Genomic DNA, 27,140 nt, shown 5'->3' with positions numbered 1-27,140 from the left:
TACACATACATACACATTACATACCACACTCATACATACAGACACTGCACATATGCACACAACACTACACATACATACACCACACTCACACATACCACACATATTGTGCATACACAGACGCAGTCACACACCACACGTACATACATATGTGTACACAACACCGCATACGACACATGGACACATCACACACTCACAGAGTTAATTTTTGTGTCATAATATTGCAGATTCTGCAGGTGCCCTGTTTATGTTTCTCCCCACAGCCTCTTCTCTCAAACAATGCAGTAAGTAAGCAGCTTGGAGAGAACCCCCATTTCTTTCATTGTCAAATTGCTGTAAAGCTGTGATTCACTTGGAGACAAGATGATTTCCTGCTGAGGCTTCATGCGCGGTGATTAGCGGGCAGATACGTAATAAACTGACCTAATCTACAGCGCTTTTCCTTTGCTCTTTCCTCAGTCTCCAGCCCTTTCACTGCCTCTTTTCATTCTGGCCTAATTGGGCCGCTTCCGTTTTAGCTGGGCCTGAGCGCTCGGTCATGTAGGACATTAGCCGCATGAGGTCGGCCTCCGTCGGAAGGTGAAGAAAACTGTTTCCCAATGACCTTTGAGATTTTCATCTATGAATGTCTGCTTTGTGCTCGCCCTTAATGAATTCTGAAGGCATTTCTTTTAAGATGTGCGGCCTCTCCTGAGAAGAGGCTTGCTGTTTGTGGGGTCACGGCACAGATGGAACCCGCCCTCACCACCCTAGTAAAGGCTGCACAGTTTTTTGTAAGAATAGTACCTGGCCGGTCCAGCCAGCTGCCTGGGACCCCATGCTCTTTGTAGCTTCCGTCTCTAAAAGGAGCGCCTGTGTGTTAGCTATTATACATCTCTCAGCCACCAACCTGATCTAATGACACCGGGGTAATGAAGATTAATTACAGCACCTACCATTTATTGAAGTACAAAGACACTTCCCCTTTAACTCTGTAACCCATTTGCAGGTTAGGAAAAGGAAGCTTAGAAAAATTAAATGTCTTGCTTTAAGTCTCATAGCTGGTTAATGGCAGACCAGGGCTGTGTGAACCCAGGGATCTGTGCCCTATCCTACACTCTTTCCACGATGCCCTCTGTCCTACCACTGAACTTGCCATTTTTAGCCTGTATATAACGTAATGAATTTCATGTGTCTACAACGATGACGGTTAAAAATGGATATTTTAAAAATATAATTTAGGGCTTGCCTGGTGGTGCAGTGGTTGAGAGTCCGCCTGCCGATGCAGGGCACACGGGTTCGTGCCCCAGTCCGGGAAGATCCCACATGCCGCAGAGCGGCTAGGCCCGTGAGCCATGGCCGCTGAGCCTGCGCATCCGGAGCCTGTGCTCTGCAACGGGAGAGGCCACAACAGTGAGAGGCCCGCGTAACGCAAAAAATATATATGTATAATTTAAACCTCTTATTGGTTTAATGGCCTTTTTTTGTGAGGACTTCTAAATAAACAAAGAAAAGAGCTTACATTTAAGTATTTTAAGAATCAAAGATATAGTCACCATGATTACTATAAATCTGTTTCTACGGTGGTAAGACAACTTCCCACCTGATGCACTAATCTTCTTCACGATACCTCCGTAATGTCAAACTTCTAAAATCCACCCAGAGATGGAGACCTCACTACGTCTCTTAGCAGCCCAGTCTATGGTTGGGCCTTTCAGGCGTGAGATGGTTCTGTTTTATGGAGTGGAACCACATGAAATTGCTACTTCTTGTAGGTCAGAATGGTCAAGTATAAGAAATTTTATAAGTTCAACCTACAACTTGACACCAAATCTGCTCCTGGGTCCCGTTCACTCATTTGCCTTAGTTTTGCCCTCAGGGCAGGACCATGCAAGGTTCTGCCTTGCACTTGACCAAAGCCCTTCAAACATTTAAAGACACAGTTTGGCCTTGCTTTCTAATTCTCTGCTCTTGTCTAATTCTTATTTTCTCCAATTGCTCTGAGTCCAATGTTCCTAGAGTCTCTACCACCCTGTCACCTTCTCCTGGAGGTGCTGTCGCTAAGTCAAAGGTCAAAGATCACGTCTTCATTCATTCAGCAAATATTTCTTCAGCATCTGGGACTGAAAATACAGTGGGACCTCTGGGGTGTTTACAACCTACTGAGAAAGATGGATAGAAAATAAACAATGTAATATAATCCCAAATAGTGTATTATAATGCCAGAATATTATAAGAGTTCTAAAGAAAGCTTACGCAGGGGAAGGGCATAGAGAGTGCAGGAGAAAAGTGGGGTGGGAGGTTCTTTTTATTGGGGGCGGGGTAAGGAAAGGTTTAAGACCTGGAGTTGAACCCTAAATAAATGTATTGCCCATCATGTGTTTGTTAAGTAAAACAATGTAAATATCCATTGTTTTGGGTGACCAGAGTTTCTCCAAAAATAGAATGATTATGTAAGAATTCTTCTAATACCTATGATTTGCCTGTTAGATTGGAGATAAAACACCTTGCAGTGACCACCCAGGACCATGCTTCAAGAATTCTTGAGAAATAAAATAGTATAACAAAATCATCATCTAGTTTTCCGATGTAATCAAATGCATCGAGATGCATCTGCCTTTTAAAATGGTTAGAAGGAAAGGGATATGGGGATATATGTATACATACAGGTGATTCACTTTGTTATACAGCAGAAACTAACTCAACATTGTAAAGCAATTATACTCCAATAAAGATGTTAAAAAATAAATAAAATGGTTAGAGGGTATTTCCTAAAAATTGAAATTGACATCCACAGAATTATGAAAAATGGGTACCCAGGTGACATTCCACTGCACAAATATGTTTCTCCTATCACACTGACAGCAACTAAGCACTTTTTGAATGACTTGAATTACTATTTAAGTCTATTTCATTTAAATCAAATTGACTGCTGTTTTCAAAGTTGAACGTGTGTTTAAATAAAGACTGCCCCATTTCCCTGTCGTTGGCAAGATCTCCTGGTTTGGGTGTATGTCTTCCTTCCCTTGGATGGTTCTTCCTCCTTCTCTCCTCTCCCACTTCAGCCACCTGCTCACAGCCATGCCCAAACACAGCTGAGCAAAAAGGGTTCTTAGATGGCTGCCCAAGGCTGCATGGATGGGCACCCACCTGGCAACATGGGGAAAGTCAGCCACTTCTCAGCACTTCCCAGTGCCTCTGTCTCTGCTGCTGGACTCAGTGTCCCAGCGACAGGAAGGAGATAGGCAGCCCTCTGCTAGCCTAATGGGTCAGCCTATAGCAGTGGCCAGTGGCAGTGGGAATTCCCTGAAATGGTGCCAGGGCCTGCTGGGTTTCCAGCCTCATGTCAGTGTTCCCTTTTCTTTACTTTCAAACCTCCTCTGGGTAGAGAGCCGGCTCCCAGGGGTCCACACCACATGTTTGCCAAAATGACACAAAGGTACCTTAATTTTCCTTTCCTGTTGAAGAGGTAAGCACACAGATTGGAAGGGATAACAGGGAGAATGTCTTGGTTTGGAGGTTTTGTGATTTTCGATGAGTTCTAATGAGAGGTAAGTATAGTCTGTCACATTAGACGTGTCCTGAAGGCTTCCATCCCATCAGAGGTGAAGCATCTTCGATAGACTCGGGCAGGGTCCTGTCCTCCCCAGGGCTCTAGGTTGTATTGTCACCTGTCACTTAATCCTGAGCATAGCTGGGACACTGCCACATCAACAGTGACAGTAATGCACACTCACTGCCTATTTACTGTGTGCCCGGCACTGGCCTACATCCTAAGCCTGCATTGACTTGATTCACTCTCACTATTACTGTCCCAACACAGAGCTGTCATCGCCCACCACCACCTAGCCGGCCACAGGGTCTACCGTAGCATGTACGCTCGGCAAGGGCACCCCACAGATGTCTTTTCATAGCAGAAGTCATTGCTGAGAATGTTGGTGCCACCTCTGAGCTTGTCTTCAGGACTATTTGGAGGATCCGCTTTCCTGTCAATATCCTCCAAAATACCTGTCATTCTAGAACCACATAGCATGGTCCATTTGAAATTAATTTTTTAAATAGGTATAAAGCCACCAGCCATGTAGATAATGTTATTATTATATTTTATTTATTAGAGAACACTGAAAGAGGCTGAAGCATAAATTTGATTTGTGTGTGTATGTTAATTTTATTTATCAGAATTTTCTCTTTGTTATCGAGTCTCACCAAGAGTTATTTATACCAACCCAATCTAATAATAAGGTTACAAAACTAATCAGGCTTCACATTTTCCTAAGCAACCACCACCCCCATATAATTTCCAGCCCTTCCCATACTAATTTGAGTGTCATCTGATGTTGTCATCATCATTATTATTTTTAACTCTATTGCAAATTGTCTTTATAGGATCTTCTGAAGACAACTTTGGATTTCCACAAATTGGGAAAGCTTGAGTTCAGTGGCATCAGAGGGAGTGCCCTGAGCCAGCAGGCCCAGCGGATGTACAACGAGTTTCAAGAGATGTACAGGGTCTTCTCAGAGTCTTCCTATGACTGCTTGGACCCTCAGAGCATGGTAGAGCTTGGAAGAGCTAACTTGCAAGTTTGTCTGTTTCTCAGATGCCTGTAGCCTGTAGGGTCTGGGTATTTACTTGCATTTTCCCTGTGCATTTTCTTTGGCTCTGTGGTCCCCATGGTTTTATCGGCAGAGACCACTCTTAATTATTCTTTGTGTCAGGAGAAAGATCAGGGGAGGGCCTCTTCCAACTGCTGACTTCTCCAAGCTGATGATACACAGGGTTTCAGAGATGCTGAGGTGGGGATGGGATGATGGTGGAGGCTGTGGCTGCCCTGCAGCTCCCAAAGCTTAAGCTTTGAGCAGTGACTGCTAGGTGAAGGCCAGGCACACTTGGACAGAATTTCATTAGTGGTCTGGGGAGTTTTCCATTCAGACCCTGGTTCCCAAGGAAATACTTAGGATGAGGAAAGGGCTAGAGCTGCATTTTCCAGGATCGGGACACAGGAGCCCACATCTAACCTGTGGCTCCGGAGAGCTGAGACCTGTGAGTCAAAGCCTGCAGGAAACGAAGCAAAAGAGTCAGTACAGAAGTAGGGAATGGAGTTCCCTGAGAAGGAAATGGCTGAATTGCTGGAGAAGGAATTTTGAGAGTATTTGAGGGAAAAGGAGAGAGAGATTCAGCAAGAATCTGCTCTGAGCATCTTCCAATGTCTAGGGGGATCTTAGTTGGCCAAACCCAGGAAATGTCACTTTCTAAAAATTCCATAAAGTAAAAAACAAAGAGTTGGAGTACAAAGCAGGATATATGCCATATGTTTGCTACCGTGTGATAAAACAAAGCAAAACAAAATCCTATGCACAGGGAAACATATTACAATGCTAATATGGTTGGGTTTGGGAAGTAGAAAAATACTACTACATATTCCGACTTTTCTTTGTCTTTTCATAAAAATATGCGTAGCTACTGTAAGGCAATAATAAGAAATAACAATTCCACAAGTTAGAGATTTGAGTTAACAAAGTTTCTCTGAAAATTGCTACATTCGAAGAAAGAGGGCACACTTTGGGTTGCCAGATAAAATACAATAATTGGGACATGCTTATTAAAGGGACATGCTTATAAAAAAAATTTACTATTGATCTGAAATTATATTTAACTGGCTGTCTTGTATTTTTATTTGCTGAATTTGGCAACCTTAGGAACAATAGCTAGCTGCTGTCTTAAGCAATTAAAGTGTAGTTAGAAGAAATAGTGTATACTAGTTTAATTAGCTTACCTTCCTCCTAATGGCCAGATCAGTTTGCTTACACTGAAAAAAATAGGATTTTCACTTGGTCGGGGGAAGGGAAGTAGGGGGTAATGATGGAATAGCCCCATTGCTGAGGTGGCTTTTGGAGTGGCCTGAGGTGGCGGGTGAGAGAAGGGGCTTCAGGTTGTGGAAGGTGGGGCCCAGATGGGAGGGACAGCATAGCAACCTCACATCCAGCTCTCTGCACCATTTTGCCTAGAGTGTCTAGGAAAAAAATGCTGCAGTAATAGGGTAACTATCTACATGGATAAACACTAAGGCACGCCATGGTGAACTGTGGAAAGTTAAAATAAATCCATGGTATAACCTATTTGAGTACACATGTTCATAGTAAAGAGCACAGCAGGATGGGCCTTCAGAATATCATGTTTTCTTACGTCTATGTGATGTCTCTTCAGGAATTTGAAAATGATGTCTCTGAGTTTAATCAGAAGGTAGAAGACCTTGACCGGAGACTGGGGACTGTCTTTATTCAGGCCTTTGATGATGCCCCTGGTTTGGAGCACGCCTTCAAGGTTTGTAAAGTAGGGGGAGCCACCCCCATGCTTTATTCCCCCCCGCCCTCTTCCAACTGTTTTGTTCCTGCAGAGAGGAATTGTTCTGTTACAGCAGTATTGTGGGTGTCCCAGGGCAAGGGAGTGTGCAGAGCTGGGCTTCTCAAGTTGACAGCTAATGCTTTTCTGCAAACAGGACGATGTAAAAATGCTTTGTAAGTGAGTTTCTTCTGGAATGCTTTCTTTGGGCCTTATCAGTAGAGTACCCACTGAAAGTGAAGAAGCCTGCTGTGGTCACCATCCTAAATCCATGGCTCTGCAGCACCGCGGCTGTTTAACCGCTGCCGTCAGGTTGGTTCAGGCTGGAGCGAACCACTCAAGCACAAGTAACTGGAGTAAGAAGACGCCAGCCCTGGCCCTGTGCTGCCTAGATCAGACGGTACACAAATGTGCAGGAGGAGGAGGTTTAGGACGATGAGTAGGTAAATGTCTACAGAAATGACAGATCTGGGTTGTGAGACCTGAAGACTTAGTGGAACAGAACAGACCTTCTGTAAACTGTGACGACACTTATTCTGTAGAGCCTGAAAGATTAGAACCAGGACTAATCAGGTTACAAGGAGGCAGAGTTTAGCTAAGTAGAGGAAAGAGGTTTCTGTTAATGTTATTTAAAGATGGAATAAACTTCCTTGAGACGTAGGTAAGTTTCCAGGCACTGAACATGTCAAACGTAGACTGGGTGATTGGTGGGACAATTGCAGAAGAGGCTTAAACCCAGGATGTGTGAAACCATGCTGTTCTAGAACACTGGGCATATATATATTTAACTCATTCAAGAATATACATATGTTGGGCTTCCCTGGTGGCGCAGTGGTTGAGAGCCCGCCTGCCGATGCAGGGGACACGGGTTCGTGCCCCGGTCCGGGAGGATCCCACATGCTGCAGAGCGCCTGGGCCCGTGAGCCATGGCCGCTGAGCCTGAGCGTCCGGAGCCTGTGCTCCACAACGGGAGAGGCCACAGCAGTGAGAGGCCCATGTACTGCAAAAAAAAAAAAAAAGAATATACACATGTAGTCTTTAATAAATACCTACTACTCCATAACTCACATAGGAAGAGTTGTAGAATTTCCCTCTCCAAGTATTTAATTCCAAGAGAAGGGCTTATATGTGTCTATAAAATAATCCCTTTTGCCATTAACTGTCATGACTAATTGGGATGTTACCACTCAGATAACTGGTGAGGCTGGAACCCCATTTCTGCCTTGAGGATGTCCAGCCCTATCCCTCCCATAAACCCCTGTGCACCATGGATTTCAAGGTGTCTTCAAGTGTCTCACATATACTCTCAAGTTGCTCTGTCTTTGAGATCATGGTGTCTTTGCTACTTGTCTGCAGTCTCCCTTAAAGATGTCATCTGCCCAGGAAGGTGCTTTCGGGGGTCTTACTATTGCTCTTCTGATGATCCCCACCATGACAGCATCTACATTTATGCCAAGGGCATATCTGTGTGGGTTCCAAACACCCCAAACTTTGCATTTTGTGGTGGAGCAGGGTTCTGAGCAGAAGCAGTGAGAGACCTTTCCAACTTTGCACACCCTTTGCTACCAGGTCCTGAAGCAACATTGCTCATACCCGGAGTCTCAAAGGGCTCTCACGGAGCAGACTCTTCTTTGGGCTCCAACACCTCTTCTCAACAAGGCTACCCACCCAGTCTGTGCGACCTTTTAGGAAAACCATAACCATTCGGTCCCTTCTGTCTCCTTGGTTTTCTCTTTTTGGTCATCCCGCCAACAAGAAACCAAAGCCCTTCCCTCCTCCTTCAGCCAAAACAAAAGCTTCCAATGTATATAATTTCGTGCAAAGAAGTGCCTTTTCACGCTGGGGAAGTAGGGACCCCTGAGTCCAGATACCCCTGTTACTGCCATAAGGCCATTCGACCACTATGTGTGCCTCAGTGGACATGGCCAGAAGGGGTACGTCCAGGTCAGAGAACCTGAGTCCGAGGGTGTGGGCTGGCTGCAGTGGTCCCTCGGCCCACACCTCTGTACCTCTCAGCAGGATGTGTGAGCCAGAACTCAGTGGAGACCTGCTCTCTTGTGCCTCCATGGAGGGAGAGCTACTTCCTGCTGTCTCCAGAGATCTTGGTGATTTTGGGTTGGAGGACTGGGTGGTCCTAGAAGTCGTGTATTGTTATATCCTAAATATAACTGGAGTCTTCCACGACCTTGTCTCAGGGTAGCATGAGGATTAGAGAAACACAATCCAGCAACCAGGAGGTGATTAAAAGCATTTCACATTCTGATCCCTCTGCTCCCACCAAGGGGTTAGGGTAGTTGTGATGCACAGGAAACATCTGCAAAGTATCCTTGCAATCACTGCCTTCTGGGGGCAACTGCTCCCTGAAACTCTTTTCTTGGTCCCCACTCTCAAATTTTAGCCCTCCCAATTCTCCCCAACACCCAGCCTATTAGCTTCATTTTTCTTCTCCGTCATCACCCTCCATATCTGCATTAGGTCTTTATGATGTACAGCAGCTTACCCTTTCTGGCATCTTTCATTTTCTCTTTGTTTTACCCTCTACCCAGGTTCTTACAACACGGCAGCGTCTGGTATGTCATTCAGCACACAGGAATCCCTCCTTCAGAAACAAAGACCAGAGGGACAGACTATGAATATTCTGCCGATTCATAATTATCCATCCAGTTGCACAGTAATGGTTTTTTGACCCTCTTACATTTGTGGACAGACATATGAAGGAAAAACCAGGATACGAGATTAATATAACCTTGGAAAAGTTGAATCTGTGACTTTTCCCCTTCTTTTCTGCCTCCTCTGTAGCTGCTAGACATAGCAGGAAACCTCCTGGAGAGACCACTGGTAGCACGGGACACATCTGATAAATACCTGGTGCTCATCCGCATGTTCAGCGAGGACCTGGATGCCGTGAGGGTGATCTACAGTCAGCATGTCCAGGAGGAGGTGGAACATGGTAAGCTGCTTGTCACATTTGAATGGGGGACATCGGTTACCAGAAAGGGTGCCACTCTTCTGTGTTTGTTACACGTCTGCTGTGAATCCAGGGCATTCTCCAAGAGCACAACCTTCTTGCTTGAAATTCTAGACTTGGGTGATTGAAGAGTTCACTGAACTGTGCATTTCCCTGTGTCTGGGGCAGGATTGGCAGACTGACCCAGAGCAGTGAAGTCCTGACCACTGCCTCAGGCCAGTTTAGATCTCAGCGTAGTGTGTGAGTTGACCCTCAGTCAATGTCGCCACACTGATTAATCTTTAACATACCTCAGTTCCACAGTAGATTTGTACATGCCTGAGAAAAGGTTCTTATCCCTTCCAGTGCCTTATCAACCATGCTTTTGCAAGGAGGAACCAGCAGGAGCCTGACAAAGGGCAGTAACACACCGAGGTTATTGTAATTCTTAGATGCCCTGTCTTGCCTGTTTGAAAGTCAAACACAAGTTCAGTTCAGCTTTGCAAATGTTCCTTGAGGCCTTGCTATATGCAAGGTAAATTTGTGGGCACCGCATGCAGAAGCAGGCCAGGGTAAGGGAGAGAATAATTAATCCTCTAATTAATAGAGGTGGTTTAGATTAATAGAACAGGTGGTTCTTCAAGGAACGCGATTGGCATGAACAGAGTTATAAAGAACTGTAGCAAAACAAGATGAATTGGGCTGGGAGGTGGGAGGAAGAGTTAATGGAGATGGTGGCCTTGAGCTTGACCGTGAAAGATGGGGAGATGGACAGCCAGGGAGAAGAGGCAATGGTCTTGGATGCAAAGGCAGGAAAGGGTGTGGAAGGTGACCAGTCAGACCTGCCTGAGCCAAACAGGGTATATAGAGGGAGATCAGGTCAGCCATCGAGTTTGGAGCCATGTCATGAAGTGCTCTGAGTGCCCTATTAGGGAATCTGGAATTCATCCTAAAGGCAACAGGAAATTTTCAAAAGTTTTTAAGTAATGGCGTAACAGGACCACTATTTCTATAAACAGGTTTCACAGTGAGGTCATTAAGAATGGCTTCCACTTAGGAAGTCATCCCAGAAAAATCTGCTGGCCTCAGCTTTATGAGGGACCATCCTCCTGACTTCTCACAGTGGGATGCAGAGTTTGAAAACTCAAACACCTTCAGATGCATATTGAATTTCTGTTGTGCATAACAAACTATCACAACCTTAGTGGATTAAAACAACATCCATCTCTGAGCTCACAGTTGTGTAGGTCTGCAGCCCAGTTTGGTGTGCCTGCGTTCTTCACTCAGAGAATCTCAAGGCTGAAATCAGTTAACTGGGCCAAGTTCTCATCTGGGGTCTCTGGGGGAAAAATCTACTTCCCAGCTCATTTTTGTTGGTAGAATCCAGTTCCTTATGACTGCAGGACTGAGGTCTCTGTGTCCTTGTTGGCTGTCAGCCAGGGCCTGCTCTCAGAGATTAGAAGCCCTCCTGTCCCTAACCACACAGCCACCTCGCCTTTGAGCCAGTAATGGCATGTTGAATCCTTCTCATGCTTCAGACCCCTGACTTCCCCTTCTGCCAATAACCAGAGAAAACTCTTCTCTTCAAGGCCTCACCTGATTAAGTCAGGCCCACCCAGGGTCATCTCCCATTTGCCATATAATGTAACGTCATCACAGGAGTGATATGTCGTCACATTTGGTTTCCACCTATACTTAAAGAGGAGAGACTCATGCAAGGGTGAGGGTCATTGGGTGTCATCTTAGAATTTTGCCTACCACGGAAGCCAAGTAGAAAATGACAGTGTTGGACCTGGGCTGAGTGTAAGGCATCAGGGAGTGGTGGGGTCCATGGTCAACTAAAGGACAAGACCAATATTCAGCTCCTACAGTTCATTAGAAAGGGGGCTGGTGGTTGCCAGCCTTCCCAGTTTTATCAGAGAAGCTGGAAACTGAGGGGTTTTTTTTTTTTTTTTTTTTTTTTTTGTGGTATGCGGGCCTCTCACTGTTGTGGCCTCTCCCGCTGCGGAGCACAGGCTCCGGACGCGCAGGCTCAGCAGCCATGGCCCACGGGCCCAGCCGCTCCGCGGCACATGGGATCCTCCCAGACCGGGGCACGAACCCGTATCCCCTGCATCGGCAGGCGGACTCTCAACCACTGCGCCACCAGGGAGGCCCTGAGGGGTTTTTTTAATGAAATCTTACAATTGTTAATTTTGACAACTGATTATAAGCAAACAAACCCACTGAATGGACTGAAGTAAGAATATCCAGGCTGTGCTAACTCTGGTCAAGGGCTTCGTAATCCACATGGCCTGTCCCATACATAATCTTACCGAATTCTCACAGAAACCTTGGAAGTTAAGTGAGGAAGATATTATCCCCATTTTATATATGAAAAACCTAAGGGCCTGAGAGATTAAGTTGTCTGTTTAAGGCAATGTGTCTTTTTTTTTTTAACATCTTTATTGGAGTATAATTGCTTTACAATTGTGTGTTAGTTTCTGCTTTATAACAAAGTGAATCAGTTATATATATATACATATGTTCCAAGGCAGTGTGTCTTAACCCTGACTGTACAATTAGAATTATCCTGAGTGCTTTCTAAAAATACTGATGACAAGGCCCCACGCAGACCAATCAAATCAGAGTGGCTTGGATGGGGCCCAGGCATCAGTGTTTCTAGAAGAGCCCCAGGTGACGCTGATGTGCAGCTGGATTGAAAGTCCCAGGTGTGCAGTCAGAAAGCCAGTTAGTGGCAGAGCTGGGCTGGGAACAGCTGTCCTCTGTTGCTGTTTAGCATTCTTCCCAAGGGCACTCTTCCTTCCCCCTTAGCAGAACTCGGTGATGTCCCAGGAATTTCCATCTCAGTGTAAGCCCAGGGTGACTTTAGCAGGTGGAGGTGGATAAGGCAAAAAGTGCAGTAAGTGGTGGGAGGTGGGGGAGTGTTCATGGGTAGAGTGGGGCTCAGGCCTGGAGCCTCACTTCAGTCTGCTGTGCCCTGTCCCCAGGCTTCTCCTCCATGCATAAGAACATGCCCGCTGTGGCCGGGAGGCTCCGCTGGGCGCAGGAGCTGAGGCAGCGCATCCAGGGTCCCTTCAACAACTTCAGACGCATGACACACCCGTGAGTACCTCGTTCCTGAAAGGCAGGTTTGTTTCAGGCTTCTGCTCCCGCTCTGTACTTCGAGTATTGTAGCAACGCAACTCAGTTACTTGAGGCACAAAAATCATCTTTTCTTTCCATTTCCAGCAATCAGCCAGTATCTTAGTCCGTTCAGACTGCCGTAACAGAACACTATAGATGGGGTGACTTGAGAATATCAGAAATCTCTCTCTCACAGTTCTGGAGGCTGGGAAGTCCAAGGTCAAGGTGCTGGCAGATTTGGTGTCTGTTGAAGAGGACCTGCTTCCTGACTCACAGCTGGCTGTCTTCCCACTGTGTCCTCAGATGCGGCAGGAGGGACTCAGCAGCTGTCTGGGTCTCTTTTACGCGGACACTCATCCCATTCATGAGTGCTCCACCCTCATGACCTACTCACCTCCCAAGGCACCACCTTAGGCTTCAACATATGGATTTGGGGAGGACACAGACATTCAGTTCATAGCAACCAGGTACTACTGGCCAGGCATTAACAAGATTGATACATTTGGATTGAAGAGTGGGTCCCTTGGTGTCAGGTGAGGCTTACTGGACACAGGCTGGCTCCTTTTGCTCCAGCAGAGTCCTCGTTTCCAGGGGAAAATGAGTCAGGGTTTTCAAGCTCTTTGGATTCCTCCACACATCTCCTCTGACATGACGGCTCTTTACTACCGAGGCTGCTGGAGAATAATGAAGCCCGGCGTTTCCTGAAATGTGGTGTGAGGGCCTCATGTATTAGAAACCCCAGGTGCTTGCTAATGGTGCAGATTACCAGCCCTCACCCCCCACCTACTAAATCCAGACCTCAGGGCAGGGTAGTGCCTGGGATCTGCTTCCTTGGCACACTCTCCCCATGATCCAACGGTGACCAGGTTTGGAAACTGTTGGCCTGCCTCACAGCTGAGTCTGGAAGCCAAGCTAGTTAGAGGCATCTGGGCTGCTAGAGCGAGAGAAGAGCTGTTGCAATACCTTGTTGAGGGTGCTGCCTGGGGAAGGGCAGGCTTTCTCTGACCCCTCTTTCTAAAGACTCCATCTTGTTGAAAACACCTGGCTTTGGCAAACACAGCATGTTCACAGCAGCATTATTTACAGTGGCCAAGACATGGAAACAACCTAAGCGTCCGTTGATGGATGAATGGATGAAGATGTGAGATATATATATATATATATACACATATATATCACATATGTAATGGAATATTATTCAGCTATAAAAAATAAGGAAATCCTGCCATTTGCAACACGGATGGACCTTGAAGGCATTATGCTAAGTGAAATAAGGCAGAGAGAGAAAGACAAATACTATATGGTCTCACTTATATCTGGAATCTGGAAATAAGAAATAAAACCAAACTCATAGTAAAAGAGATCAGAATTGTGGTTATCTGGTTATAGGGGGTGAGGTTTGAGGAGGAAGGTGGGGGAAATGGATGAAGGTCAAAATTTACCAACTTCCAGTTAAAAGATACATACTGAGGATGTCAAGTACCATGATGGCTGTAGTTAGCATGGCTGCATGGTATATATAAAAGTTAAGTGAGTAGATCCTAAAAGTTCTCGTCACAAGGAAAAAGAAACATGTTTTTCATTTTTTCTTGTATCTATATGAGACGATGGATGTTAACTAAACGTATTGTGGTGATCATTTTACAGTATATGTAAGTCAAGTCATGTTCTACATCTTAAATTTACACAGTGCTGTACGTCAGTTACATCTCAATAAAACTGGAAACAAATTTTTTAAAAAAGACTAACCACTTTCAAAGGCCAGAAAGACAATGAAAGATAGCCAGGTTGTGGTCTGAAGGGAGCCTCCAGCACATCACCCCGTGTTGCCAAGAGGAAGAATGACTCAATGTGAGAAATCTCCCTACTGTTGGAAAGAAGCCGAAAATCTAGATTTACTTTAAAACCAGCAAGTATTCCTCTTTTCCTCAAACTCCGTACAAATCAAACAAACGTGCCTGTGAGTCAGACCTGCCCAGTGGGAGATCCGTCTGCAGTGTCTGCTCTGTCTGCGCGAGCTCTTCCTTGTGCAGCTGAAGAAACTGAGGCAGATAGAAATGAGGTGACCTGCCTGGAATCCAAAGATAGCAAGGACAGAACTGGAACATGCGTCTGGGTCTCAGGGGTCCAAACCCAGAGCTCTCCCAGGGGACCCCCCCTCCCCCAGCAATAGGAAGCTTGGCCCGGAGTCCAGCTGAGCCTCCATCTTCTCAAACATGCCTCCCAGGGAGGGAGGGAGAAGATATGAGAATGGGCGGGGAGGGTGGCAGGGCTGCTTCTAGGAATGTGGCCTGCGAGAGCTGTCCTGGTCCAGTTCCCTGGAGGAGAGCTGAGGCAGCCTGCAGGAATTTACAGGGATGCTCTCAGGACCAGCGCCTGTGAGGGAGTGGGAAGGGATCGGGCAGAGGAGAAGCTGAGCTGCAGCACAGTTGCAAGTAGGCTTCGGCTCATCCGGTGGGGAAGTCTGACCCTTTAGGGTTGCCTGGCCTTTGTACCCCACGTCAGCTGGTCGGTGGAAGTGGGCTGTGGGGCAGGGAGGAGCTTGACCCTGGGTGAGGAGGCAGCTCTGTCTGTTTGGCTGAGGCTGTTCTCAAAGAGGGAGGCAGCTACACTTCATCAGCCTTCCTGGTGGGGGAGATAGGGGGTGGGGGTGGTCCCGAGAGGGTGTCTAAATGGCACCCCACCACGTCCTCCACAGTTCCCATGGAAGTTCCCGTTTGTTCTAAAAATGAATTCACATTCCCCTGTATACTCTAATATATTTATGAATTGGTTAGTAAAATGGTTTTGATTCCTCGCCATGAAGTGAAGTAGAACCTGCAGGGAGTTTGATGCACTTATTCCTGTGACTTCTCAAGCCTCCCAGGCAAGTCCCAGGGGCCGAGGTGCAGAAGCCACTCTCTCGTCTAGCCTCGTTCTTTTCCAGATAGAAACTGAGATCTGGGGTCAGGATTTGTCCTCGCTGTCCTGCAGACATCTCTGCTCCTTCACGAGGAAAGGGGACCGAGCGACTGGGAAAAACTCCAGGAAATCCAGTGCTTTCTCTGCAGGCGTGAGGGTTAAATCAAAGCTCGAAGCTCGGGGGAGCCTGTGAAGAAACCCTGTGTTGATTTAAAGAGCAAATGGATTTTAAAGAATCTTTGCAATAAGCTGCCTCGTTTTGCTAGCAGAACAAACAAGATCCTCCAACACAGTTAGTGTGAAGGTTTCTGAAAATTACAGATACTTCACCAACTTTCCCAGGAGCTGGACTCTTCATTTTGTGCTGTAAAAAAGTGTCAAAACCGGGGAGCAGGTGTGGGCAATGATGCCTCCGTGGTCCTCAGTGGACCCAGGGAAGCCTCTGAGTGTGTGTCTGCGCATGTGAGCATACAAGTGTGTGCATGTGTGTGTGTGCATGTATGTGCGTTGCTCAAGTTTGGGGACATAAGAGGTGGGAGGGAACCTCATATAAACATGGCAATGAGTAATGAGGCAGAATATTTCTCATCACGTGCCCTAGATGGGTTTCAGAGAAGGGAAATATATACATACATATTGTTACGTATATGACAATGTTTGTATATGTGGGATGTATATATATATATTGCTATTTTATATATGCATTGTTATATACATATATACACATATATAATGTTATATAGTTTTTGTTATAATGTATAACGTTACATACAGTTTTGTTCTTAAATACAGAAAACTGCAACACCTAGAATTTTTCTTGCATGTCTTAATTTCCCTCCTGGTTTTTGAAGGACTTCATTTTACATGCGCAAGACTGGCTCAGCCAGGGTGAGGGGGTTGGCGGAGCCCTGGCGGGGAAGGGCTGTCCTCCTGTCACCTGGGCGCTGACTGCATTTGGGAAAGTGCAGATGCCCTCTAGTGGCCGGTGGCAGATGTTCAGGAAGAAGAGTGCAGGCTCATTTAGGGGCCTTTGGAAACTTGCCCGGGAAGCTATTCAGTCTCCTCTTTATAGGCTGCAGTTTGTTACTCAGATCATTGTTTTCACTTCTTCTAATTCGATGTCATTTTTTCCCTCTCTTTTGTATGGGTAGTTGCATGGAATCTGCCGAAGGAAAGCACATGATACAAAAATATGAAGAAATGCTCTCATTGCTGGAAAAGTAAGCAGTTTCCGGGACTGGATCGTTCTGCAAATGCAGAGCCCCCACCATGCCCTCTGCAGTTCTGAGTTTGTGCACATTGGTTGGTGGCAGTGAAGTGTCACTCTGTGTCTTATGTTATAACCACAGTATCTGTGAGTACAGTGCTTCAGGGTTGCAAACAGCACGTCTCCGGGGAATGCAGCTCTAGTCTGGAAATGAGCACTTTTCCAGTGCAGTTTTGTTGGGAATGTGAACTCGGCAGAGCTAGAAGTGGGGCGCTCCTCATGGCACCCCGAGATCAGCGTCATGGAAAATCTCAGCAGCTGCTCGCTAAGCAGAAAGTGACAGTTGGTGCCGCACAAAGAGACAATAAGTTTAAAAAATACTTCCTGCATCCTTTAACAGAGAAAGCATAAGAACGAAGATTGTACATGGGTTCATAGTTGTTCCTTCTTTAAAGCTGTAGTCAGTCTTTTGGGGGAGCAGGGTCCAGACACAGCCTGTGTCTTTTTTTTTTTTTTGCGGTACGCGGGCCTCTCACTGTTGTGGCCTCTCCCATTGCGGAGCACAGGCTCCGGACATGCAGGCTCAGCGGCCATGGTTCACGGGCCCAGCCGCTCCGCGGCATGTGGGATCTTCCCAGACTGGGACACGAACCCGTGTCCCCTGCATCGGCAGGCGGACTCTCAGCCACTGCACCACCAGGGAAGCCCCACAGCCTGTGTCTTGCCTCGTAATCTTCTCCTGATTCAGAAGAGGAGCACCGCACACATTATGATTATGATTATAGTTATGATCACACTTAGCATTGTGGAGACATCTTAGCTGGCGGCACCTCCACCTGCCCGGTCACCCAACTTCTACCCTTTCAACTTCCCAAATATGAGCTTCAAATCTGTCCCCTCCTCTCTGCACCCATCACCCACATTTCTCCAGAGACCAGAGCCTCTCGGGCCTGAACTGCTGCAGTGGCTTCCTAAGAGCCTCTCTGCTCTGGACCTGTGCCCCTCAGCGCCCACACTGTCACCAAATCCCCTTTCCTCACATCCCCTGTCGGGGAAGCCTCTCAGTGCCTCCCACCAGCCCCTTACTGTGACCCGAACAGTGCTCCCTGACGCGGCCTTTGCTTCTCTCTCCGGCCTCGGCCCTTGCCCTCTCCTCCCTCAGGTGCGCTGTCTACTCACTCTTCCCAGCGCACCATCTGCTGCTCCCCACCTGCACCTTTGTCCACACTGCTGCTCCTGCCCAGAGCCCTCACTCCCCCTCGCTGCCCAACTGCTGCTCATCCTGAGACTCAGTCAAGCATCTCTTCAAGCCCCTCCTCCGTGAGACCCTCCCTGGCATCCTCCTTATCACCCCCACCCACCCGCCTACCTCTGCCATTCAAAGCCTAACGCCCAGTACATCTGCCTGGGATTGTACTTGCTGCGTCCTCTGTTGACCCGTGGTTGCACCACTAGCTGCGTTTACCATGGGATGTTTATTCATTGTTTTATCTCCCAAGCCCAACACATCAATATGTAATGACTGAACAGTGAATGTCCGTGAGCTACGTGAAGATTAGCGTCAGAACAAATCTTACCCGATAAATTCTTCCAACATTTAAATTCTTCCAACGTTTACTGAGACTAATCACCACTTCCCTTATCCTCCCAAAAGATCGCATGGAGTCTCTTTTTCTACTCTCCTCTGATTTAAGCTTTGCCACCTTTAGGAAATGAGGGGTTACCTGCAGGAGCTAACTTGCCTGGCTGAGTCAATGACTCTGACTTAAGAATGTATTCAGGTATTTTACTAATAGCATCTTCAGTTCATGAGATATATGTATTAAAGATAGATAGATAGATGGTTGGATTAGATAGATAGGTAGCTATAGAGATGTTATATATATACATATATAGCTATGTCGTTTATGTTATATATATCTATATATAGAGAGATGTATCTTTAGTTAATCATTGCCAGGCATTGGGGAGCTGGGAGGGTGCTCATGAGGTGACCGTCATCTCTGATCCTCACAGGTATGAGACAAGACTCTACGAGGACTGGTGTCAAACAGTATCAGAGAAGTCGCAGTACAACCTTTCCCGGCCACTTCTGAAACGTGATCCAGAGACAAAGCACATCACTGTCAACTTTAGCCCACAGGTAAGTCCAGAGGCAGTAACTTCCTCTTGGTTTCTGAAGAGTTTCATTTGACTCTGCTGATTTGAAAGGCAAAAAGGCTTTCTATAAGAATATGCAAAAGCTGCTCAAAATAACTTGCACCCTGGATTTCTCTTTTGGATTAAATCTTAGGGTGTAATGTTTTCTTAAGTTGTCCACTGTTCACATTTTTCTCCAGGGTCAGCCAGCATATTTGCTTTGATTTTGCACAACCGAAAATATTGCAAAATATCACTTGGTACCATAGTGATACCTTTTGGTACCATAGTCAGCTGGGCCTACCTTGAATACACACTGCAGGTGAAGGCTGTTGACTAGATGCTAGAGGGTCAACCACATGTAAGACCTGGTTCCTGACTTCCAAGAGCCCACAAGCTAGTTAGAAACCAGAATCTCAACATGCAAAAGTCTAGTTTCATTAGGTAGCATATGATAAATCTCCAAGGAGTAGCTTTGGAAATGAGATTAGGTTATTGGTTCTCAACCAAGGCAATTTTGTCCCAAAAATGGAGACATTTTTGGTTGTCAGACGTGAAGGGGGTGCCAGTAGCACATGGTGTAAGTAGATACAAACTTCCTGCAATGAACAGGAGAGCACCCCACAGCAAAGAGGTTTTTTTCCAAAACTGTCAATGGTTCTGAGGTTGAGAAACCCTGCTTTAAATTATAGAAAGGGTAGAAGACCAGTGTGGGCTGTAGCAGCCATGGGAAAGCTTAATGCTGGAGAAAATGCTGTGAGAAGCCCACATCAGGATGTACATCATTCAGCTTACAAATTGAAGAAAGGTATTGGCCACACCGAGCTAAAGGCAGTCTCCTAGTTCTGTCTTGATGACACGTTCCATAGGAATGTAGCGTAGAAAGAGCTGAAAGCTAAGCTGACAGAATATTGGTTTCTTTTGAGGTAATTCCAGTTTAAGTAGAACATCAATTCCCCCTAGAATAAAAGTCAACAAAAGGAGTTAGAGGGTTCATTTCTTCACTTTGGCAAGACATGAGTCTGTGGTTGAACTCATTAAATCCTTGGAGTAATTTTATCAGCATTCGCTTTGAGCAATGTTGAACATTAAATGCCCAAAGAGTTGAGTACCTGGATTACCAACTAGGCTGCAGTCCAGATGGTATAATTGTAGTAATTAAGTTCCTTGTGTAAGACAGTATTGAAGATGGGCCCTCGTCTATATGCTCCGAAGACAAGGACTCTGTCTGCTTCCATGTGCAGCACATGGTGGGTGCTTTACAGGTGTTTGTAGGTGATAAAAGGGAAAGGAGGGAGAGGAAAGGGGTGAGAAAAGAAAAGGGGAGGGAGATACATACCTAAATTATAATGTGAGTCGGGGGGAGACGACTATAAACACAACAAGTCAGAGAAGGGCTACGAACAGCCCTTGGCTTCCAACCTCAAGCAAAGTGGCAACAGCTACGCTATGAAGAATGAACAGTAACACATTTGTCATTCTAGAGGTACATGATCAAAGATTTGACCAGGATAAGAATTGTATGGGTTAAAAACATATATATATATGTATATATATATATATATATATATATATATATATATATAGTAATTTGTTATATATTAAATAATTTATTTAAATTTCTATTGTTGGGCATTTAAATATTTTCTAGTTTTGTCAATCTGTATTTCATTGATTCTAGGACACACATGGGTTTTTTATATCTTAATATCTCTGAAAATAGCATGTGTTTATAGTTAAATAAACCACATTTTTTTCTTCCTTAGGTGAAATACTAAAATATTTCTGAATCTGACATAAAATACTACTGACATAAAATTTCTGACATAAAATACTACTGAATCTTACCATTAATGGCATCTTATATTTGTTTTGTTTTTTGTTTTTTTGTTTTTTTGCGGTACGCGGGCCTCTCACTGCTGTGGCCTCTCCCGTTGCGGAGCACAGGCTCCGGACGCGCAGGCTCAGCGGCCGTGGCTCACTGGCCTAGCCGCTTCGTGGCATGTGGGATCTTCCCGGACCGGGGCACGAACCCGTGTCCCCTGCATCGGCAGATAAAATATGGTATAAATAATGCTACAATAAGCATCTTTAATTATTATTGCACCATATTTCTTCGGGATAAATGCCTAGAAAGGAGATTGCTGGGCTAAAGGGTGCTCACATTTTGAGAGTTTTAGTGTATTTTATCAATTTGCTCTTCAGAAAGATGTAACTCAGGCATTTTCCTGCCAGCAAGATATCATTCATTTCTTCAAATCACTTCTAACCTGTTGAACCAAAAAATATGTAATATCTCAATGTTGTTTTAATTGGCATTTATTTGACCACTAGTAAAATAGAAAGTTTTTCATGTGTTCATTGGGCATTTATCTTTCTTCTCCTATGAATTGCTTATTCATATCCGTTGCCCACTTTTGAGTGAAAGTACTCTCTTTTCCTGTGAATTTGTCAGACTATTTGTGAAATATCTGTCAGATATTAAGAAATCTGCTGCAAATATTTTTATCTGTTGAAGTGTGGCATTTTATTACGTGTATGATATTTTATGCATATAAATTTTATCTTTTATTTTCTGGTTGTACATTTGGAATGATCTTCTCTACTTCAATATTACATAAATCGTCCACATTTTTTTCATTTTTTGTTTTCATTTTTTACATTTAAATTTTTAATATGTATCTTGCACTTATTTCAATATAAACTCGGAGGCTAAGGTCATTTCCCTGCTAAAGGATTAGCATTTGTCTTAACCCTGAGTAGGGTTGTCTGGGCAGCAACGAAGAGCTGGCCCAGAGCCATTGGAAGGAGAGTTGGGAGCCCAGTTGTCTTGATATGGAGGTGGGGGGCGGTGGCAGTGCAGGGGGTGGTGTGAGGAGAACCTATGGCTTGGTATGTGTTTTGTCAACCATAACTATATATATATCAGTCCCTTCATCCAGCAAGGGATGAAGAACAGGGTGTCTGGAAGCCCCACCAGAGGCCTCTCTGTTTTCTCATGGGACCATATCTGCTTGGCTTTTTCCTTCTGCCCCCGGAATTTTAGAGAGGCCTGCGTGACTTCTGTTTCCCGACCTCCTAGTGTATCAAAGCACAAAGACATGCCAGCAAAGAGTTACAGAAATTAAGGGATATTTCAAATGACTATATTTAATAATTAAAGTTGTACACTAGGCGTCTCCTCTCAGCCCTGCCAGTGTCTGTGACTTATGTGTCTGACCTCATTGGGCAGGGACACCAGGAGTCTGAATTTGAGGCTCCACATGCATGTGGGTGGCCCAGACCAGGTGATCCTCCTCCTTCCCCTGACCACCTCTCCACAGCCGTCAGGAGCCTACTGGTGTCCCCTGCATCGGCAGGCGGACTCTCAACCACTGCGCCACCAGGGAAGCCCGAGCCTACTGTTTTCATCATCCACGTGCCCAAAAGCATCAAGGCCGAGTGCCCTCCTCTGCTGTCACTGGTGTCTTCTTTCTCAGGGCTTCCTCTCTTTGCTCTTTGTTTGTGATTTACAGGCTCGGGAAACCTGGGTGCTTCCTGATCATCTTCCTTTTGCCTAATGCTCAGTTTTCCTTCTCATAGAAGATTTAAGGAACCAGTAGGAGCAGAAGTTGAGAAAGGACCCAGAAGGCCCTTGGGCCCCTTGGGTGTCCCAGTCCTGATCGATACGCTGCTATTCGCTGCCACTGAACTACAGCCACTTATGTCGATTCTTTTCTCCAGCTGATTTCCGTGCTGAAAGAAATGAGTTATCTTCAACCCCAGCAGAGGACGCACATCCCTGAGACAGCAGCAGCCATGTTCTCCTCCAGGGAATTCTATTGGCAGCTTGTGGCTAAATTGGAGTTGATGGCAAATTGGTACAACAAGGTTATGAAAACTCTGCTAGAGGTGGAATTTCCGTTAGTGCAGGAAGAGCTGCAAAATATCGATCTCTGCCTGAGAGCTGCAGAGGAGACTCTGAGCTGGAAAACAGAAGGTAACAGGAGAGCACCTGGGGTCTGGGGAAAGGTTGGGAGTCAAGATTCTAATAAAGTTGGTAGAACCTCACTTCATTCCCCGGTTAATCTGATTTGGGTTTGAAGCACGAGTCTGTCCTCTCAGATATGCGCCCGACGTAGAGAAGACGAGGAACGACGTCCCTCTTCCGCCTCCTCTGTGTGCCTGAGAGGTTTAGACAGCTTTGCTGCCATGCTCTGGGGAATTTTCATGAACTCTCCCGCAGTCTCCAGCATATACTGGGCACTCCATGGAGGAGGATTTTTACTACATTATCATTGTTACTTACTTTTCTTAACTGGACCATAAACATCTTACATGAGGGAACTATGCATTTACTTTTCTTCTATCCTCCAGCGCAATTCAATAAACTTTCATTGACTGATTAACATGTACAGGGCACCATGTGCAGGTCTGTGAGGAGAATATGAAATACAGGGGACGTGACCCCTACCTTCAAAGGGTTCATAACCAAGGCCATAACCAGGGTCATGGTAAGGGGTGGCTTTTTGTTACAACTAGGAAGGAAAAGGCTCTGATGATTACAAACTAACCTGTGCAGAAAAGTCTTATAAAACCCACAGGTATTAAATCCCTATGTTTCATAGCAACCAGACCTTTCGCTCTACCACTGTAAGCTATTTCAATTAATTCTATCTCTTTTGGGGAACAGGCATTTGGGATTATGTCATTCAGATCACCAATAGTATTCATGATCTTGAACAAAGAGTTCAGAAAACGAAAGACAACGTGGAAGAGATTCAAAACATCATGAAAACATGGGTGTCGCCAATATTTAAGAGAAAAGATGGGAAAAAGGAATGCCTTCTCTCTATGGATGATCAGCATGATCAAATGGAAAAATATTACAGTCTTATCAAAGAATCTGGCTTTAAGATTCATGCCCTTGTGCAGGTAATAACCAGCCTCACAGACACACATACCACCAGTACAGGGAAAGCATCAAGAAGTGTGTTTGGGTGCTAGAAGTGATTTGGAAATTAGAACAATCAATATATGCTGTGTCTTCTGCAGTCAGGGATAGAATTTAAAACTGATAGCAAAAGAGCTAAAACTAATGGATGGGGAGCATGTCAAGTCACATTCTGGTATCAGTGTGTCAAAGTTAATACGATCTTAATAGTGACACCACTTAGTCGTCACACGACTTAACATCCCGCACCAAACCCCTAGGGGGTAGAAGGAGATGCCAAGGACAGAATCCTAATTTATCCACTGCGCTAACCACCCCGAACTCGTCCACACAACCTAGTGTGGCCCTGCAGCATCATCCTCATAACCTAGCTCTGCAGAGCCTGGAGATATGCAAGATGACTGTGGTGTCCCTGATGCACTGGGTCAAGAGAAGGAAAAATGCAGAGTGCTGCCCCTCATGCAGGAAGGCTCTGCCCTGCATTGTGATCAGGGCAAACCTTGTGTCTCATCATCCAAGACTGGATGGGGGAAATGAGCTATAAATAGCCACCAGCTCCAGCCCTACTGAAGTAGCCATGGGGCAGTTCTCCTGGGTTGATCTCATGCACAGAGTCAGTAATGAATCACAGTTGTTATCTTTGGGTTTTCTGTGGGTTGAAACACAATAAGATGTTGTACTTTTGACCTTTTAAGATTTTATTTATCTGTTTTCTAGCTTATTAATTTCTGTTCTTTATCATTTCTTTCTTTCTAGTTAATTTGGGGTTAGTTTGCTTCTCCTTTTTGTCTAACCTATAAAGGTTGAAACTTAGAGTATTGATTTCAAGCCTTTCTTCCTTTCTAATGCAAGCATTTGATGATATAAATTTCCCTCTTAGCAGTGCTTCAGTTGCAATCACAAATTTGATCTGCCTCATTTTCATTACCATTCAGTTTTAATTATTTTTCTTTTGCGATTTGTTCTTTAACTCAGTGGTCGTTTAGAAGTATGTTGTTTAATTTCCACATATTTAGGTCGTCTCTGGATAGCTTAATGAAATTGTTATCTAGTTTAATTCCATTATGGGCAGAGAAAATACTCTGTAAGATTTCAGTTGTTTAGAATTCATCAAATCTTGTTCTATGATGTAGAATGTGGTCTATGTTATTGGATGTTCCTTGTGCAATTGACAATATGTTTATTCTTCCATTGTTGGGTGTGATGTTCTATAAAATATTAATTAGTTCAAAGTGGTTGATAGTATTGTTCAGATCGTCTATATGATTTCTCAGTTTTTTTGTCTATTTGTTCTACCAGTTACTGAAGCTTAGAATGTTAAAATCTCCACCTATGATTTTGGATTTCTCTGTTTTATCCTTTAGTTCTTTCAGATTTTTCATCACGTATTTGAAACTCTGTTAGTAGGTGCAAACACATTTTAATTACTGTAACTTCCTGATGAATTGGCCATTTTATCACTATGAAATTATTTTTATTTCTAATAATACTTCCTTGTCTTGAAGTCTTTTTTTCTGATAATTCTATTGCCTTTTCTTCCAGATTCACTATTCCTACTTTTTGCATTGTCCGTCTTTTTCCACCCTTTCACATCCAACCTTTTTGCTCTTTGGATTCAAATTTCTTCTCTTATAGACAGCATACAGTAGAAACTTACTTTTCTACATCTAACAACTTTGCCTGTTAATTGAAATGTTTAGGTCATTACACTTAATGTAATTATTGATATGGTTGGATTTAGCACCACTGTTTTGCTATTTGTTTTCCATTGGCTTCATGTCTTTTTCGTTCCTCTGCTCTTCCTTTCCCACCTTCTTGTTATTAATTGTATATTTTCTAGTATTCTATTTTCATTTCTCAATAGGCATTTCAGCTTTACCTTGCTACATCACATTTGCAGTGGTTGTTCTAAGTTTTAGTAGGTCTCTTGAACTAATCACAATCTACTTAGAGTTTTCCCATGAAATATAGGAACCTAGCAGCAATTCAAACTGCCCAGCCATCTTTTATAGTGTTGGTGTGTGTGCATGTGTGTGTATGTGTGTGTGTATAATATACCCCACAACAGAGTATTATAATTTTTTGTTTTAAAAGCTTTGGGGAAAATATTTATAGAGTTTTGTATTTACCCACATAGTCACCATTTCCAGATTTGTTTTTCCTTTCTGTAGAACTAAGTTACCATCTATGGTCATTTCTCTTCAGCCAGAAGAACTTCCTCTAGTATGTCTTGCAGTTTAGGTCTGCTGATGACACGGTCTCTCAGTTTTTGTTTATCTGAAAATGTCCTTATTTCACCTTTGTTTTTGAAGAAGAGTTTCACAGAATATAAAATTCAGTGTAGACAGTTCTATTTTCCTTTCAGAAGTCATTTCATTGTCTTCTACCCTCCAAGGTTTCTGATGAGAAGCCAGTGTACTGTGTATCTTTGTTCCCCTTTTTTCTCAGGCTCCTTTTAATAGATTCTTTTAAAATAAATTCTTTGTATTTTTTTCCATTCAACTACGATGTGCCTAAATAAGTTTTCTTTATATTCAGCCTGCTTGGAGTTTGTGAGGTTTTAAATCTGTTTTTCACCAAATTGGAGGGGGGGGTGGTTAATCAGATTACAACATTCTTGTCTAATAATTCCAAAATCTATTTTATTTTCTGAGTCCTTTTTTTTAATGTGAAGGAAGTTTATTTTTGTGTCACATAAGTTGAAGGAATAGGCATTCCAGGATTGGTATGGCAGCTATTTTCTGAGTCTGTTCTTAGTGATTATTTTCTCTCTTGGTTAAATGTCACATTTTCCTGCTTCTTTGCATGTCTAGTAATTTTTTATTATATTCTAGTCATGTTGGATGCCACTTTAGAATCTGGATGTTATTTCCCTTTAAAGAGTTTGTGGTTTTGTTTCAACAGGCAGTTAACTCACTGATGGGTCAGCTTGATCCTACTGAAGCTTTATGTTAAGCTTCCTTAGGGAGAGTCTAAAGAGGCCTTGCTCTAGAATAGAGCTCTAATCCTAAAGCATTGCATTTCTGGAGTCTCAACTGAAGTCCTGGGTTATCTGTGAGGTCTTTTCATTATTTCTGATAGAACACAAACATCTTCCAGCACTATATGACCTTCACAAACTCCATTCAGCTTAGAGCCCCCAGTAACTGTTCTCTGCCAGGCCTTGCAGAATCTTGCCCTAAATATGTACAGCTTAATCCTCAGTCAGAGATTCAAAAGGACTCAGCAACCTCAGCAGTCCCAAACCCCCATTTCTGTCTTTTCTGCCCAGCAGGAACGATGCTCTAATTGAGGTCCACTTTCCTATGCTATGGTTTGGAAAGTGCCTCTAGGTAGAAAGCCAGGTAGTTGTGAAGCTCACCTTGAATATTTCCCTTCTCTTAGGGATCACATCCAATTACCCAAAATAATTATTTCTTGTATCCCGTTCTGTAGCTGTTTGTAGCAAAAGGGAAAGGCCAATCTTATTCCTCTGTCTTGGCTAGGATCAGATACTTGAGCTATTTCTTGTTAGTTTACAGAAAATTCTGACACGTTTGCTCCTTGTACCATAGTAGATTTGAGGTGAAAG

The 27,140-nt window shown here is 44.4% G+C and overlaps 1 protein-coding gene across 1 annotated transcript in view; it reads left to right on the top strand.

Moving 5' to 3' along the window:
* The window catches only part of DNAH9 (dynein axonemal heavy chain 9), a gene marked incomplete at both ends in the record, with an annotated part of 297,919 nt that overhangs the window by 24,211 nt on the left and 246,568 nt on the right, over window positions 1-27,140 (top strand). Inside the window, 8 exon segments of the mRNA XM_079725653.1 lie at window positions 4,363-4,530; window positions 6,182-6,298; window positions 9,116-9,266; window positions 12,254-12,368; window positions 16,442-16,510; window positions 18,514-18,640; window positions 22,360-22,615; window positions 23,309-23,550. Of these exon segments, the coding sequence (XP_079581779.1) occupies window positions 4,363-4,530; window positions 6,182-6,298; window positions 9,116-9,266; window positions 12,254-12,368; window positions 16,442-16,510; window positions 18,514-18,640; window positions 22,360-22,615; window positions 23,309-23,550 (1,245 nt within the window).

The sequence above is a fragment of the Hyperoodon ampullatus genome (assembly GCF_949752795.1).
Source record: "Hyperoodon ampullatus genome assembly, chromosome: 19".
Classification (NCBI taxonomy): domain Eukaryota; kingdom Metazoa; phylum Chordata; class Mammalia; order Artiodactyla; family Ziphiidae; genus Hyperoodon; species Hyperoodon ampullatus.
The sequence above is the reverse complement of the archived record's forward strand: the minus strand, read 5'-3'. Positions and strand labels throughout refer to the sequence as shown.